This window comes from Aulonocara stuartgranti, assembly GCF_965226115.1.
Source record: "Aulonocara stuartgranti genome assembly, chromosome: 16".
Lineage (NCBI taxonomy): Eukaryota > Metazoa > Chordata > Actinopteri > Cichliformes > Cichlidae > Aulonocara > Aulonocara stuartgranti.
Window position 1 is genome coordinate 26,908,845 of NC_138952.1, and position 16,085 is coordinate 26,924,929.

Here is a 16,085-nt window from a genome sequence, read left to right on the forward strand (position 1 = left end):
ATGCTTATGATTAGAGAACTGTCTATCCTCCAGAATTTTTTTTTTTTTTTGTGGTACTGATGCATTTTTCACTCCACCTGCAGCCAATAAGATTCATGGGAAAACCAGTGGACATCTGGTCAGACACAAACACATAGACGCTTGTTCTGAATATGTTGACTTTAGCCTTTCTTGAGACAATGGGATCACATTTCAAAGTCTTTCTTTTAAAAATCTAGCTTGTAACAGGATAAGGCTCACATCTGAAGTCAGTTTGTGGCAGCCACGTTGAGCCCTTAAGTAGGCTGAGTTCATCTTAATTGATGTGGGCAAGCAAAATCGTTTCCCATTTCCAAAATGAGAAATCACAACATCAGTACCCACACCCAGAAAAAAACAAAAAACTTCCATGCATCTGTGCCAGTACTTTCTTATTATAAATTACATTTTGCAGGCCTTACAGTGGAGTTATCATGTGACCTTCAATTTTTAGGTTTCCGCTGCCGGAGGTCAAGATGACAGGATATTGGACCATAAACCAAGGTGGCAACACTCGACGCAAACTACTGTGTCCCACGGACACACGGCCCATAGATGTCAAGGTATGCACATGAAGACAGGTTATTACAGTGTGATGCCCCACACTTCTCGTGTATTGGACCAGTACTCAAAGTGAGTGTCTGTGGTTATCTTACATTCCTCCCAGCTACAAAAGACTGACAGCAGTGAGTTTTTAACGTAAGAAATGTATCAAGATGTTCATCCACAACCCAAATGGTTCCTCTGGTTACATTGCTTATCAAATGTACTCTTTTAACTCTTTCGCACTTAAGCTGCAAGCAGAACACTAGAGTGTGCCATGTTGTTGCAATAGTATGACTTGTTTTGATATATTGTGAGTACGTGCGCACTGCTATAAGTGTCTGACGTCTGTTTCCAGGGCCCAGTGTTTCTGCGTGTCCAGAAGTACCCCTGCAACAGGCAGGAAAGCAGGGCTTTGAGTTTCACTGAAGAGAAAGCCCACTGGCAGATTCCCATGAATGAAGTTAACATCATCTGTGACGTCACCACCAAAGATGGTATTATACAAGCAAACACAAACTTGCGCACGTTATTAAGCAGTCCCTCCTCGAGTCTGTGTTATCAGATGTTCTTTTCTTTGTGATGCTTTAGAGATTTCAGTGGGTGAAGCATCATGAAGTAAATAAGGTGCTATATACAGGAAGGAATAACAACAATAAAAAACGTTTACCCTAGGCCTCAGTGTGTGTGTGGACAGTACAGGATGAAGCAAGGAAACTGTTTGAAGTATGTACTGGAAACAGTGTGCAGCTGTGTAAGGGAGAGGAAAAGCACAAGATATGCAGTGACAGTGATCATAAACTGGAAGAAGACAGGATACCATTAACATGACATAATGAAGAATGGATTCATGTATTTAAAAAGTAATTAGACCAATAGGAAAATCACTAACGACAGAAGAACATTTAAAAAAAAACACCTGGAAATTTAACAAGGTAATTAAAAATTCCTAATTATAGAATTTTTAGTAAAATTAAAAACAAAAAGATATTAGAAGAGATTGGATTTTTAATACTGTTTTTTTCCCCTGAGTTATTGGTTCTTGAGTTATTAAGGATGGAGTTACTGTTACAACTTTTCAGTAATTTACAGTTTAAAGTAGTTGGAAACTTACCACGGACACACGGTTAGACTTTGCGCCATGTTTGTTCAGCTGTGGTGCTACTCTGCTACATGTGCTGCAGGCAGTGCTGAGAGGACGTAACTCTGCTTAACAAACTATGTGATGACACCATTTGTAAATCACCCCAGATGTCTTTTTCTGCACCATGCTCTATAAAAGAGACAATCACAAGTGTTACATTGATGCACAAGGGTGGCTGTTGCACAGGAGGTAGAGCAGGCTATCTACTAATCGGAAAAGTGGTGGTTGGATTCCTGGCTGCTCCAGTCTGCATGCCAAATATCCTCGGGCACGATACTAATCCCATTAGATACAAAAGAACTTAAACATAGAAGAAAAAAGTGCTGGAGTGAATGGGTGAATGAGGGATCTTATATTAGGTGCTTTGAGTGCTCTAGAAGAATAGAAAGGCGCTGTATAAGAATCAGTCCATACATACTGGACAACATATATCCTCATATCTTTGCAGTAAGTCCATACTGGCCGATGATATCAACTAACCAATATATAAGAAAACATAGAAGTTTATAGAAGCTTTATATCAGCTTTAGGTGGCCTAATCAGAAGCATACTGAAAAGCACCTGTCAGACTTCACATTGGAGGTAAAAAAGAAAAAAAAAAAAACCTTTAAAGCAAGCCTCACACCATGCGAGCCATCTTAAAACACCTGTATGCACTCAGTTGGGTAGCTATTTTGAAACTTTATCTAAGTGTATTTAGATTTATTTCAGTATTCATCAGGATTTACAAACTTTACATTTACAGAATTTCCTTAAAAATCCGATTTTAAACTTCAAAGGTTTGCTGAATTCACCCCCAAATAAGTTTTTGGTCTCCTGCAGAATTCTTTCATCAGTTCAATCCAGAATCACTTGAGTGCCATGTGTCCATTATAACATCGGTTGTGTCAGAAATCACCCCTACAGTGTATTTATTAATCCCTATATATTCGATCAATGATGACCACCCCTAATTTCAGATTGTCACCATTTTGCATCGACACGACAGCTGCAGAGTAACATTACTCTATTTAATTAGCACCTTGCATTCTGGGAAATGTACTGCCTGTTGCAGTAGCTCAATTCAGAGAATGCATTCAATCTTTGTTTTGACAGATGTGCTGTATGTGGCCACCTGTAACCCAGTGTCCCTGTACTCCATGAAGGAGCGTGGGGAAACTATCAAGTGCATAGAGCTCTACGATGTCTTCCCCAGGACCATCAGTGGTGTCTGGCAGCCCTTTGTTACGGTTGCTCCACTTGGGAGTCCACTGGATGGACAGGTGGTGCTGCACGAGGAACAGGTTGGCAGACAAATATATACACATGTACACAAAGACATGTTTGCATGATTAGATTGCATTAGATCGAGTGAATGAAATTAATGTACCCAATGAGATTTTCATTGTTAATGTTACACATTTTCACCACAGCCCAATGGCCGTTTATCCAAACTGCTCTAAATGCCTGTTCAAAGGGAAGTGGGGTTTGGGGCTTGCTCTGTGCTGACATTTCTCACACACTCCCTAAAAGGCTTGTAGCTTGTAACACTTAACATACCTATGGACAAGGTGACATTTTTCAGTTTTTGCCCACTTTGATCAGTTTGTACATTTTGCTATGTTATCATGATTTCAGTTTTCAACCATAGACTGTATACAAAAGTATTTTGACGACCATCATAAGGTTGAAGTCATTATGTCAAAGTGTCTGGCTTCGCTAGCAGGTTGATTCATATACAGTATGAGTGCATCACACAAATAGATGTGCTAGCACAAGGTACTCCATAAAAAGGAAACACTGGATCATCACAGTATAGCACAAAGTCAGTTAACCTTCAGGGATATCTCTCTGTCCAGTTAGGAACCATAAACCATTATGAATCTATTTCACCTGCTTTGGTGCAAATGAAGGTGACAGCAGGTGCACTGGAGTAGCAACTCCAGGTGGTGGCCACAGACCGTTCTTCTTTATTTATCAACAATACCTGGTATGGTGCCAGGCGCTTTTATAAATGTGGTCAGGAAACCTCGTGTCCTTGAAGTGATTGGTCTGTCTTAGACAGGTGGTAGTGGAGCCTCCGTGACTGGTCAAATATACGTTTGGGTGTTGCTAACTTTAACAGCATCAAACTTGACTGGCTTTTGCAATTGATATAAACGTCTGAGTTCCAGAAGATGATTTATTCATCAAAGCTGTACAGCACCCCCAGTGGTCAAAACCCACAACAGTGTGTCTTCAAGGTAGTGGAGGGGAGTCAAAACAAAAACAACAAAACCAAAAACACACACACACATAAATGAAAAGAATCACCATTAAGTATGTTTTGTAGTTTTAGTGGTATAGAAAGGGTGCACTTGCATCTGTTGGTCTTCACTGAGGAACCCTAGTCTAACCATTTTTGTCTAACGTTCTTGTTTACAATCCAGTAACCGGACACTTACACAACACTGGTATTTAAACTTTTTTTTTTTATTTCTTGAGGACAACCACAGATTCCTCACAGATTTAAAATAGCTGTGCAGAAGTCCGCTTCTTAAAATGGTTGGAGGTTAGTGGTTGTTGAGTCGGTCGTTGAATCCCTCTTACCCCGTAAGACCCTGTCCTATGACAGCAGAGTGTCAGACAAGAACAATGTGTGTAGGCTGTTTTTCCGACCAGAACACTTCCACAGCTGGTGCATATTAGGCAAGAGGAGGACTTCTAAAAATACTGTGGCGATGGATCATGTTACGTCTGTCTAAAAATGAAGAGGTCCAGACAACATGAAGTTCATTTGCAGGTCATTGGCCTTCCAGGGAGATCAGGGAAACCATCACACACACACACACACACACACATTTCACTAGCTGGTTCCACGTCCTCATATTAGGTTTGACAGCATTTTAGTAGGTAAAGGTGAATGCTTGGACATGAAGTGAGCTGCGGTTTGGGGAAGGCCCCGAAGGGGACTGGCAATGGCTCCCGGGCCTGGCAGATCCCCTTGTACTTAAATAGGAGTGAAGAAGTTAAAGAATTGAGAACAAGGAGGGAGGGAGGGTGGGGCACGTAAACGAGAATGAACAGCTTGCAGAACTGTGGGAACCTATATAGATGACGACCGGAAGGAGCGTATTTGGAGGCGTGGTCCCGCTCCTGAAATTCCGATACATAATCTACAGAGGTTGGCCGATTGTGCTAAGCATACACACATGAATGAATGCATCCACAGTCTTGTGAAAGTATTTAAAGACATCACAATGGTACATTTAAGGGTATGAAAACATAGTAGTTATATTTTTATCCCTCAGATACACAAAATCTTAGTGCAGATACATCCACATGCAGGATGCACACGTGTGTTCTCAGATGTACATACTTCCTCCAATGGCAGTGTATGTTTAGAATCAGGAAATGGGGTTTGCCCTCTCTGTCTTCAGTATCACTGTGTGAGTGTCAGGAATGGGAGGCCATAAGGAAACCATTAGCGTGAAGCAGGGTAGCCGGGCCCGAGGCCAGCTCCCCTGTGGCTCCTTCTCATAAAACTCAATTGAAGATGAATCCTTGTGCGTCACAAACGAAAGCCTTTTGCACAGTTCATCCAAAACACACACGCACACACACACACAAATATCCTGCATACAAACACAGAAGCCCATACGGGCAATCGGTTTATCTTTGAATTGAATTAGTTGAAAGTGCAGCAGGCACATTTGTTGAATGTAGAGGAACATCAGCACCCAAACCAGAGGGTTCCACTGGAAGAAGAGCACCCTCTGTTGATGGAGGAACTGTTCTGGAGGAAATAAACACTAGGATTTATAGTATTAAACAGAAATGGTCATAAACTGTCTCATAATTAACAAAAACAGGAGACCACACAGGGAATTACAAGTTGAAATCAAGAAATATTTAGTTAATTCAGTGAAACTAATTAAGAAGAAGTCGATCAGCTGTGTGGGTGGTGTAAAAGAGCACAGATGGAGGTTATTGGAAGCAAAAGACAATCCTAGTCACTGATGAGCTCAGGGACAGTTTATCGGTTTTCAGCGTTGTTTTATTATTGTTTTTATCGTTAACTCGGTTTTCCTGGGTCTTTTCAGTGTGTTATGAATAAATCGTATTTTTTTCGGTACCGGTACTAGTTTTATTTTGTTGTATTTATCCGCGACACCTTAAAGGCCGTCCATCCATCCATCCATCCATCTTCATCCGCTTTGTCCGAGGCCGGGTCGCGGGGGCAGCAGCCTAAGCAAAGAGGCCCAGACCTCCCTCTCCCCAGCCACCTCCTCCAGCTTATCCGGGGGAATACCAAGGCGTTCCCAGGCCAGCCGAGAGATATAATCTCTCCAGCGTGTCCTGGGTCTGCCCCGGGGCCTCCTCCCGGTGGGACATGCCTGGAACACCTCACCCAGGAGGCGCCCAGGGGGCATCCTTGTCAGATGCCCGAACCACCTCAGCTGGCTCCTTTCGATGTGGAGCAGCAGCTGCTCTACTCTGAGCCCCTCCCGGATGGCCGAACTTCTCACCCTATCTCTAAGGAAGAGGCCAGCCACCCTTCGGAGGAAGCTCATTTCTGCCGCTTGTATCCGCGATCTCGTTCTTTCGGTCACTACCCACAGCTCGTGGCCATAGGTGAGGGTAGGGACGTAGATCGACCGGTAAATTGAGAGCTTCACTTTTACACTCAGCTCCCTCTTCACCACGACGGACCGGTGCAGCGTCCGCATTACTGCAGCTGCAGCCCCAATCCGTCTGTCGATCTCCGGCTCCCTTCTCCCATCACTCGCGAACAAGACCCCGAGATACTTGAACTCCTCCACTTGGGGCAGGAACTCATCCCCGACCCGGAGTGGGCACTCCACCCTTTTCCGGCTGAGAACCATGGCCTCAGATTTGGAGGTGCTGATCCTCATTCCCGCTGCTTCACACTCGGCTGCGAACCGTTCCAGTGCGAGCTGGAGGCCCTCACCCGATGAAGCCAACAGAACCACATCATCTGCAAAAATCAGAGATGAGATTCTGAGGCCACCAAAGCGAAAGCCCTCCGCCACTTGGCTGCGCCTAGAAATCCTGTCCATAAAAATTATGAACAGAACCGGAGACAAAGGGCAGCCCTGGCGGAGCCCATCACCCACCGGGAATGAGTCCAACTTATTGCCGGCAATGCGAACCAAGCTCTTGCAACGGTTGTATAGGGATCGAATGGCCCATAGCAATGGGCCAGACACCCCATATTCCCGCAACACCTCCCACAGGACACCCCAAGGGACACGGTCGAATGCCTTCTCCAAGTCCACAAAACACATGTAGACTGGTTGGGCAAACTCCCATGCACCCTCAAGTATCCTGGAGAGGATAAAGAGCTGGTCCAGTGTTCCGCGACCAGGACGAAAACCGCATTGTTCCTCCTGTATCCGAGGTTCGACTAACGGACGAACTCTCCTTTCCAGCACCCTGGCATAGACTTTCCCAGGGAGGCTGAGGAGTGTGATCCCCCTGTAGTTGGAACACACCCTCCGGTCCCCTTTCTTAAAGATGGGGACCACCACCCCGGTCTGCCAGTCCACAGGTACTGCCCCTGATCTCCACGCAACATTGCAGAGGCGTGTCAACCAGGACAGCCCTACAACGTCCAGAGCCTTCAGGAACTTGGGGCGGACCTCATCAACACCAGGGGCTCTGCCACCAAGGAGTTGTTTAACTGCCTCAGCGACCTCGCCCCCGGAAAATTGTCAGGCGGTGGAAGGAATACTTCGAGGACCTCCTTAATCCCACTGACACGTCTTCCGAGGAGGAAGCAGAGTCTGGGGATGAGGGGAATGACCCACCTTAAAGGCCGGTCCATGAAAATATTGTCGAGCATAAACCGGTCCGTGGCGCAAAAAAGGTTGGGGACCGCTGTCTTAGCAGACTAATAACCAACCTTTTCCATCAATCTTCCAAGTACGCTTGCTGACAACTGTATTCAGTGTTGACAGTTTTGTGTTATACAAAAGTGTTGGATCTCCAAGTGATTAGGCTGTAAAAATGCTGCCCACCTCACTACAGGTTTCCTTTGAACCTTAAAACATGAGAAGACACTCCTAGGTCTTTCAAATAACAAAATATTTCATATAATATGTATTTAGCTTTTTGGACATGTGTTTAGGCACAGAGCTGCCGAGTGATTTGTAGACAAGCAGCTGTATGTTAAAATCAGTGTCCTGAATGACACTACTAGTGCTGGTGTAGTGAGCTTGTATTTTCTTGTCAGCAAGCTTTGTTTGAAAACTGTGTAGTTGTAGTTAGGAAAGTCCTGCAGTGGTGCGTTGTGGTGTAGTGGTGAATGGCATCCAAATAGACAAATTAACACTCTAATTTTTATGGTTTAATTTTAATGGAGAGACAGAATATCATTTAAAAAACACATACCAAAAAACATATTATACAAAAGTTATAATTTGCACCGAGTGAGAAAAGTGTTTGATCCCCTGAAAACCAGCCAGAATTCAGGCTCCTCTCAGTTGTATTCTCCAGTTTTAATTCCTCTTTCTGTCTCTTTAGGGTAACACAGTGCTCCATTTGGACTTGGTGACAGGCGCCTTGCGGAGGCTCATGATTTCCCCCGACAGTGATCAGTCTTCCAGCAGATCGTCGAACTGGTGGAACAGTAAGGAACAACAGGTCAGAAGACTCTGTGTCTCCAGAGACAAATTTAAATTCACTTGTGGCTCGTAAACTCTTTGCTTTTCATTCAAGGCTTTATTTTTTCCACGTGACTAGATTTAAATCTGACATTGAACTAGACTGCATTATGAAAAGACTTGTCAATTATTCATCTGATCATTCCGTGAAAAGATTTGAACTTAATGTGTTTTTGTTTCTGTGATTGTTGCCTGCAGGCAGGGTATAAAATGTGTCGTGACTTCTCCCACAAAAACTGGCTTCTGTTCTATAAGGAGGACAGGTAAACTACATCCATGACATTGTTACACAGCACCAGCATCCTGAAGTCCTGTGGTATCAGTCGCTGCTTTTGCATGTGCAGCAACCAGCTGGAGGTCCTGGATGTGCTTGAGGGACGAGTTCACTCCATCTCCCTTCCGATCAACCTAAAGTCTGTCTTCCTGGTGGCAGAGGACCGCTGGCTGCTGCTGGAGAGCAACTCTAACAAGTAAGTAATGGATCTCAAATATCTGTCCAGGTCTCTGGATTGAACTTTAAAATAATCGTGTATGTTTGACTGTATAGGAAGTTCCTGCTGACCAAGCCCATGCACATGGCAGCTGAAGACTCTGGAGTCTGTCAGCTTCACAGCATCAGTGAGGACTCAGTCAACTCAGGCCATGGAACAAGCTCAGGTATATATTTATACACACAGACACACACACACACAGAGTTGAAATGAAAAATCTTACTTTTCTTGTCTTTATCATTCAAGCTTGGGACCTCTACCAGAGGTCTGGGAGCTTAATGGTCCTGCGCAGTATCTTAGCTTTAATTAGACTGGTGCTCTTCTGGACACAGATCTGATGTCGTTCCTGGGATGTTGTGGTCTATCACACCAGGCAAGATCCTTGGTGCTGGCTGTGCAAAGATACCCAGAGACAATCCAGCACATAACAACAGTGTCCAGGATGCTAGCAGGCAGAGCATACATGGAATAGCAGAACCAGGTAGCCTGTATAATATACAGGAATACCTGTGCTGAGTATGGCCTGTCCCAAGGTCAAAATGGAAAATGCCCCTTTGAGTTGTTGAGAACAACCGAGTTATGATCCTGTAGGACTTCCAGTTACAGACAGGCAAAGTGGTGGCGGCTAATCAACTGGACATAGTGGTGGTAGACAAGCAGAGGAAGAGGGCTGTAATGATAGATGTAATCTGTATTGACTAGTGGCCTTTAGCTCTGATGGCCACAAGACGTGTCTTCGGGGTTTTCGTGGTCATCATGATCCTGATGACCCTGACTGATGAAAGCCACAAGCCTAAACACGTCAGTCCAGCAATAAAGATATGTTCTCTACAAGTTTTGACTTCTTGTGGTCATAAATCTTAGAAAGCTGATGTCAGTAACTGGTGGACAAATATGCAAAACAACTTCAAGATGTTGTTCAATGCTAGCGTCTGGAGGCCAAATATGCACTTACTTTTTCCATTCAAGAATATCCGTTTATATTTTTATCAATAAATAATTGAAAAGCTAATAACTTGTGATGTTGCTCATGTAGATCACCTTTAACTTTTAGAGACTGTTTCAAAGTGTTTGCTTGTTTAAATATGTCAAATATCCACTTGTGGGATATACTGTTTTTTTTTCTCCAACATTATATTCATCACATTTTTAAATGGACTAAAAAAGCCACAAAGAAACTAAAAAGAACAAACAAACAAAGCGGGTCCTACTGCGCTTAAAAGGTTTGCACGTTTTGATCGTAATTAGTGAAATCTCTTTTGAAATAATCTTTGTACCGTACCATAATTTATTGATATAGCACTTTAAAAACAGCACATGGGCAGCCAAAGTGCTGTACAGCAGAAATATAAAAAGTACAATAAATCAATAACAATAAATTAACAATGGCAGTTACTCACTGAGTCAAAAGCCAGCGGATAAAAATTTGTTTTTAACCTGGATTTAAAGACCAATACTGAAGTAGATTGCCTAATGTGACGAGGAAGAAGAAGAATTCTCAGTCTCCTCCAAGTTTCAGCCGCGATTTAGGGGCTGAGAGCAACAGCTGCTCAGCTGACCGGAGTAAACGAGGGGGGCTTCAGCAGATTGGACAAATATACAGGCGCCAAACTGTTTAAGGATTTACAATTTAAAATGATTTTAAATTGGAAGCCTTTGTAAGAAGGCCAGAACTGGAGTAATTTGCTCAAATTTTCTTTTACCAGTTAAAAACCGTGCTGCAGCATTATGCACCAGTTGCAGGTGTGACAGAGCACCCTGGCCAACCCCTATTAAAAGGGAGTTCCAGTAATCCAAGCGTGAGGTTATAAAAGAATGGATGACAGTTTCCAAGTCACGCCTGGAGAGAAGAGGCTTACCTCTGACAGACGTCTGAGGTAAAAGAATGAAGATTTCACCAAGCCATTTACGTGGGCATCAAAACAAAGCGCACTGTCGATTTTTACCCCAAGATTAGTAACCGAGCTTTTCAGGGGTCAGAGCAGCAAAGTCAACATCTGGGGTACCAAAAGAACGACTGAGACCGAATAAAATTCCTTCAGTTTTCCGTTTGTTAAAATTTTAGAAATTTTGACTTAACATCGCTAAGACAATCAAGCAGGACTCCAACCGAGGAGCTGTCAGAGTGATTAAAAGATAGATAAAGCTGGCAATCGTCACCATATAGATGAAATGAAATTTTGTGTTTTCGGAAAATCGCACCTAATGGCAAACCGCAATCTCCCTATGTTTATTTAACAGATTTTCATGTTCTTCTGTATTGCTGTGTAGCAGTTCTTAAAGACCCAATTAACATGGAGACTGAAATAGAGAGAATTAAACTAATAACAGCTGTATTTCAGACCTCTAAATTTATACATTAAATGGCCATAAGTTAAATACATTTTCAAATGTTTAGTCATTTGAAAAGTCTATAGCTCATAGTTGTCACACTTCAGTGGATTGTATTCTTAAGAGGAAATGCGGGAGCTTCTTGACAGGTTTCTAAATGATGTCATTTCTGCATTCTTCACATGAAGTACAAAGATTGAGTAGAGTTGAGTTCAGAAGTAGGGCAATTGATTTCCCAAGGAGCGAGGGCTTATAAAGAAATAAAAATTAATATTGAGCACGAGTGAGTTCAGCTTATTGATGTGACCCTCGACAACACTCAGTCCCAGTTTCCCCCAATGGACAAGTTTCTATTTCTTTCTTTTTCTCACTGCTTTCTTTCATGTTTCTGTTCCACCAAACTCATGCTGGTCCATCACTGCAGCCGAGTTGTCTATACCCCAGATGCTGTCATGTGAGCAGCTACCCAACGAGAACCTGAGTGCCGCTCTGAACCAGAAGATTGTTTCCCCTAACCGTGTGCTGGTTGACACAGATTCCTACGCGCGGCTCATCGTCGGCTTCCCAGATCTCATGGTGAGATTATGAGGGAATTTGGTGAAGAAATTTGTGTGACAATAATAATTCTTTTTCCAGTTTCCTGTCTTCTTTCTTTTTATGTTTCTACTAGAAGTAGAAATATCTAGTTTAACTCTATAGAGCTTGAAGGGAAGCGGGGTCATGTGGCGTTAACATTTTTTTGGAACCTATTTGAAAGTCAAAGCTAAGACAAGGCCTAGCTTTGAGTCTGTATTTTATCTGCCTGATTCATGTATGAAAAAATGAAAGCGTTAGAGAAGATGTTAATTGAAAACAAAGAGCATTGTGAGTGAGTTACTCTAATGCGTATGACCGATGGCTTAAGAGTGACGTTTTCCTTCGGATTTCTTCTCTTGATGAGTCACCTAATGAAGTGTACAGCTTTAAAAGACCCGTCAACCTATCAGCGATAAAGAGTGGTGACAGCGGGGCTCAAGCATTCTTCAGAGGAGGGCTTCGGAGCGCCACGGCCAAACAGGAGAATTGTGTCGGTCTGATCCCGGTCAATCAGGTGGTTCGAGCTCTTCCACCTAACAAAGTCCCCCTAAAAGAGCTGTACCCCAAAGGTCAGAGTTCACCTTACATAAAGGTTTTCAGGAAATATAAGTTTTGAAAGTTTTCAAAAGTTTAAAGATTAGTTTTCTTTGCCACGCAGACGTCACACCTCCAATGACAGCAGCATACCTGGAGGTGACTGATCTCAACTCCAAGAAGCTCAAATATATTCCTGTTCCAAGGTAAACCGCTGGTGTCTTACTACCTCACTACCTCATTCTGCAGTACTTTCAGAACAAGAATGTAACTTTACATCCTTTGGCTCCAGCTAGAGGTCAGTGACAGCATTGCACTATAAAAGAAAAAAAACCCAAAAGTGCTAATATATCTTCTCTGCATCTTACATGTGTTCAACCTTGGAAACGCTTTTTTCCCCCTAATTTTTGTCTCTTAGACAAATGGATACTCATATTTAACATGGACCAGGTTCCAAAAAAATTAACCCAGCATATGTGAAAATTGTCATTTCAAGTACACCATTCTGCCGGTAAGCGCAGAAGCCCCTCCCATCATCTATTTAAGAGGGGCAGCTTTAAAGGGTGGAAAGAGATAAAACATTTGTTTCAGAGGATGATCTGAAGGCCTGCCCCAAGGCCCAGTATAAGATCTGTACAGACCATGAATAAATATCATTACTATAATTGCATAGGATCTGGAATAGAAAAGAGTGGAATAAAAACTCAATGGTCCCTGCTTATCTAAATCAACTTCTTTTTCTGTGTTCTGTGTTGTGACCTTTTCTTGTATCTGTAATTGGCAGGTCAATGACTGTGTCGCCCTACACCAACTGGGTGTCCAAGGTGTCAGAGTGTGATGTGCTGATAGCTGCTCTTGGTTCTGGAGGTGTCGTCACGGTGGATATGGGCGGGTACATCCGTCTCTGGGAGACAGGATTAGACACCTTGCAGCGCTCACTGATGGAATGGAGGAATATGATTGGCTCAGAGGACGGCAGACCCATACAGGTAATACAACAGAGTGTCTTTGAGCACATTACATGGCTCATTGATAAGTTTCTCTATAGAATTCCACAAAGTGGCAAATACAATGACTAGAAACGCTTGCAGCCTGCAGTTAATCTCCACACCACAGAGGGGCAGCACCTCTATTTTAAAGCAACTCTCCATTGGAAGTTGCTCTGCATGCTCGCCTCACTCTGGCAGAAGACATTAGCTGAAACATTTCTGTTTTTGTGCTAAAGGGAATATTTTCAGCTCCATAATTCATGACCCAGCTGTACCCAGGGTGGGTGGTTATGAATGGCTGGCTGTCGTGCTGATGATGCAATAGCTTTGACCCTTAGTGTAGGTCAGAACATTCAGACCAGAGCACTGAGACAGCATTGTTTAGGTGCCCACATGTGCACATAGACACAAACATTCTTGGCATATTGGAGTCGTCCACATGCAGAGAGCATTAGCTGCAGATCTGTGTTTGTTGCACCAGGCATGAAGATAGAAGATGCAACATGGCCTGAAAAAATGGTAACAAGGAGACCAATCATGAAGTTGTATAATATCAGTGACTAATTTTTGGAGTCTGAGCTATTTGCATTGGTTGCTGTAAAACATATCACAAGGCTATCCCAAGCGTCTTTGTGTGAGATTATAGACTCGAAAACACCCATAGCTCACCGTTTCTGCCTGTTTCTGGTTTAGATTTGTCAATAGTCATATCTTCTTTGGTGGGTCACCTTGAGTCCACTGTAGGTTAGACTTGGACAGACTCTCCCTGTGCTCAGTCTCAGCAAACAGCATGGGCTCTGCTGAGTTTGTTCACAGCCGCCTAAAAGGCTCTCTATATCTGCTTTGCCAAACAGTGTACATACTACGTTAGCTCTATATGGGCGTAGATGTTTGAACAGTATGTGCCAAGTACCTTGTTTTTATGACATGGTTATAGAGCATAACAAAATGGGTTCTGACTAAAGTGTGAAGTGGAAAAAAGAAGGAAATCTGTTCATGCTGGAAGTGGTTAACAGGTTTAATAAACAAAGCTCATGTCATGATGGCTTATTGCCTTCGTAATACTCATTAATACCTCTACTGTATACTTCTGGAAAAGCACGCAATGAGCTATGTGTGTGTGCCCAAGTAAGCGTGGCGCCTCCACACGTCGCTCTGACTTTGCTCCATTACAGCATAGCTGACATCATTCCTGCAGACAAAGATACATAGGAGACATCACTCATCATCTATCTGCACGCATGGTGCCAGATTGGTGTCTGCAGCTATCCTGCATATTGCAACCAGTTATAGTCACTCAACCTGACACTTAATTGTGTGATTTGTTGTTTTTACACTTCCCTGTTTTCGGCAGGTTTGGCCAGGTGCCACTTTTCCATCTACCTGGCCTTTCCCCACTGACACAAGCTCTTCAGTTTCACTCATATTCATGCATGCACATGCTTGCTCCCTCAAAGTTTAAAGCATCTGTAGAAGTGTCTACAGATGCTTTGTCCCACCTTAATGGACATATTTGTATGCTGTACCAGTTGTAAAGTATAGGGCCAAGTATGTTAATACAAGTCATAAAAATATGGCATGTTGAACTCTGAGACAAAGCTTTCTAACCACGTTGCTCACTTCATAAATTAGTCGATCTTAATAATAGTTTCCGAAATCTCTTTATGCCCATCCATTCATGCATCCATCTATATGTTCATTTTACTGAAAAGCCATTGATTAATGGTGCAGTGTTTCCTACACCATTAATTTCAGGTCATTCAGAACCTGCACGCACACACACAACATAACACAGCTTCATCAATCTGCAGATACACTGAATCACTGAGACCTTTATATAACACACAGAATATTTTTGAACGTTCGTGTACGGGCACGCATTTATGCTGACACCCACACACTAGCGTGCGCCCAGCATCACACTGGGACATGTATTTACTCAAGAAAAGGGCTGACCTCATGCACTATGTGTGACTGCATACACACATTCAAAAGTGTGTATTCACACTTACACCATCGCTCTTATATCACTGTCTGTCTGTAGTGGTCTGAAGGAGAATAAGAAATTTATGAGGTTATTTATCCTAGAAGACAAGGCGTGGACCGCAGATAAGAGACAGACAGAGACATATACTGGTAGAAAGCAAAAGAAAGAAAAAGGGAGGGGTAAAAACGTTGATTCCCACTGTCATTAAAAATGAAGTTTTCTCCACTGACGTTGCCGTCCTTTTTCCCTTAATTCCTTCTTTTGGTTTCTGCCTGTCTCTCAGCGCTAACGTGCCATCATTAGCTTACTGTTTATGAGTGGGACATGCAGCAACAGCAGCACACAAACACATTTATCCAAGATTTACGCAGTAATTTGACATCAACCATTCAGTTCTGTGGTGCTTCTTTAAACCCCAAATTGTGGTTACGGAGCGTAGTAATCTGTCTTTTGTTTGGAGCAGGAAATTCAAAATTACTTTAGCATGAGACAAGCACCAATCAAGCATGCTGTCCAAACATACCCAGACTCTGTGGAGAAATAAATGAAAATTGGCATCAATGCAGGTATTATAAGGTATTTACAGTTCAGCATGTTCTTCAAAGGTGTTTTCCTGCTCTTATGGAGCTGCTTAAACTGCATCAAAGCTTTGCCTTAAGCGTGATACAATCTTGGAATATTCATTCTAATCTAAGCAAACATCTCTACGCATGAAGCATTCAACTCTTAATTTCATTCATTACAGTGTGTGGTTTTATCAGTTTCGTGTGACTGGTAAGAATCATCCATCCTTAAATCCTTTTATGCTAAAGACGCCAGTATTAAAAA

The 16,085-nt window shown here is 42.8% G+C and overlaps 1 protein-coding gene across 2 annotated transcripts in view; it reads left to right on the forward strand.

The window, feature by feature from the left end:
* vwa8 (von Willebrand factor A domain containing 8) overlaps positions 1 to 16,085 on the forward strand; it is an 87,846-nt gene that overhangs the window by 53,673 nt on the left and 18,088 nt on the right. For both annotated transcript variants that reach the window (XM_082509321.1, XM_082509322.1), the window contains 11 exons: positions 473 to 581; positions 920 to 1,058; positions 2,801 to 2,988; positions 8,210 to 8,329; positions 8,548 to 8,612; positions 8,694 to 8,819; positions 8,897 to 9,006; positions 11,596 to 11,747; positions 12,112 to 12,316; positions 12,406 to 12,487; positions 13,066 to 13,270. In XM_082509321.1, coding sequence (XP_082365447.1) covers positions 473 to 581; positions 920 to 1,058; positions 2,801 to 2,988; positions 8,210 to 8,329; positions 8,548 to 8,612; positions 8,694 to 8,819; positions 8,897 to 9,006; positions 11,596 to 11,747; positions 12,112 to 12,316; positions 12,406 to 12,487; positions 13,066 to 13,270 — 1,501 coding nt within the window. The remainder of the gene's footprint in view (positions 1 to 472; positions 582 to 919; positions 1,059 to 2,800; positions 2,989 to 8,209; positions 8,330 to 8,547; positions 8,613 to 8,693; positions 8,820 to 8,896; positions 9,007 to 11,595; positions 11,748 to 12,111; positions 12,317 to 12,405; positions 12,488 to 13,065; positions 13,271 to 16,085) is intronic.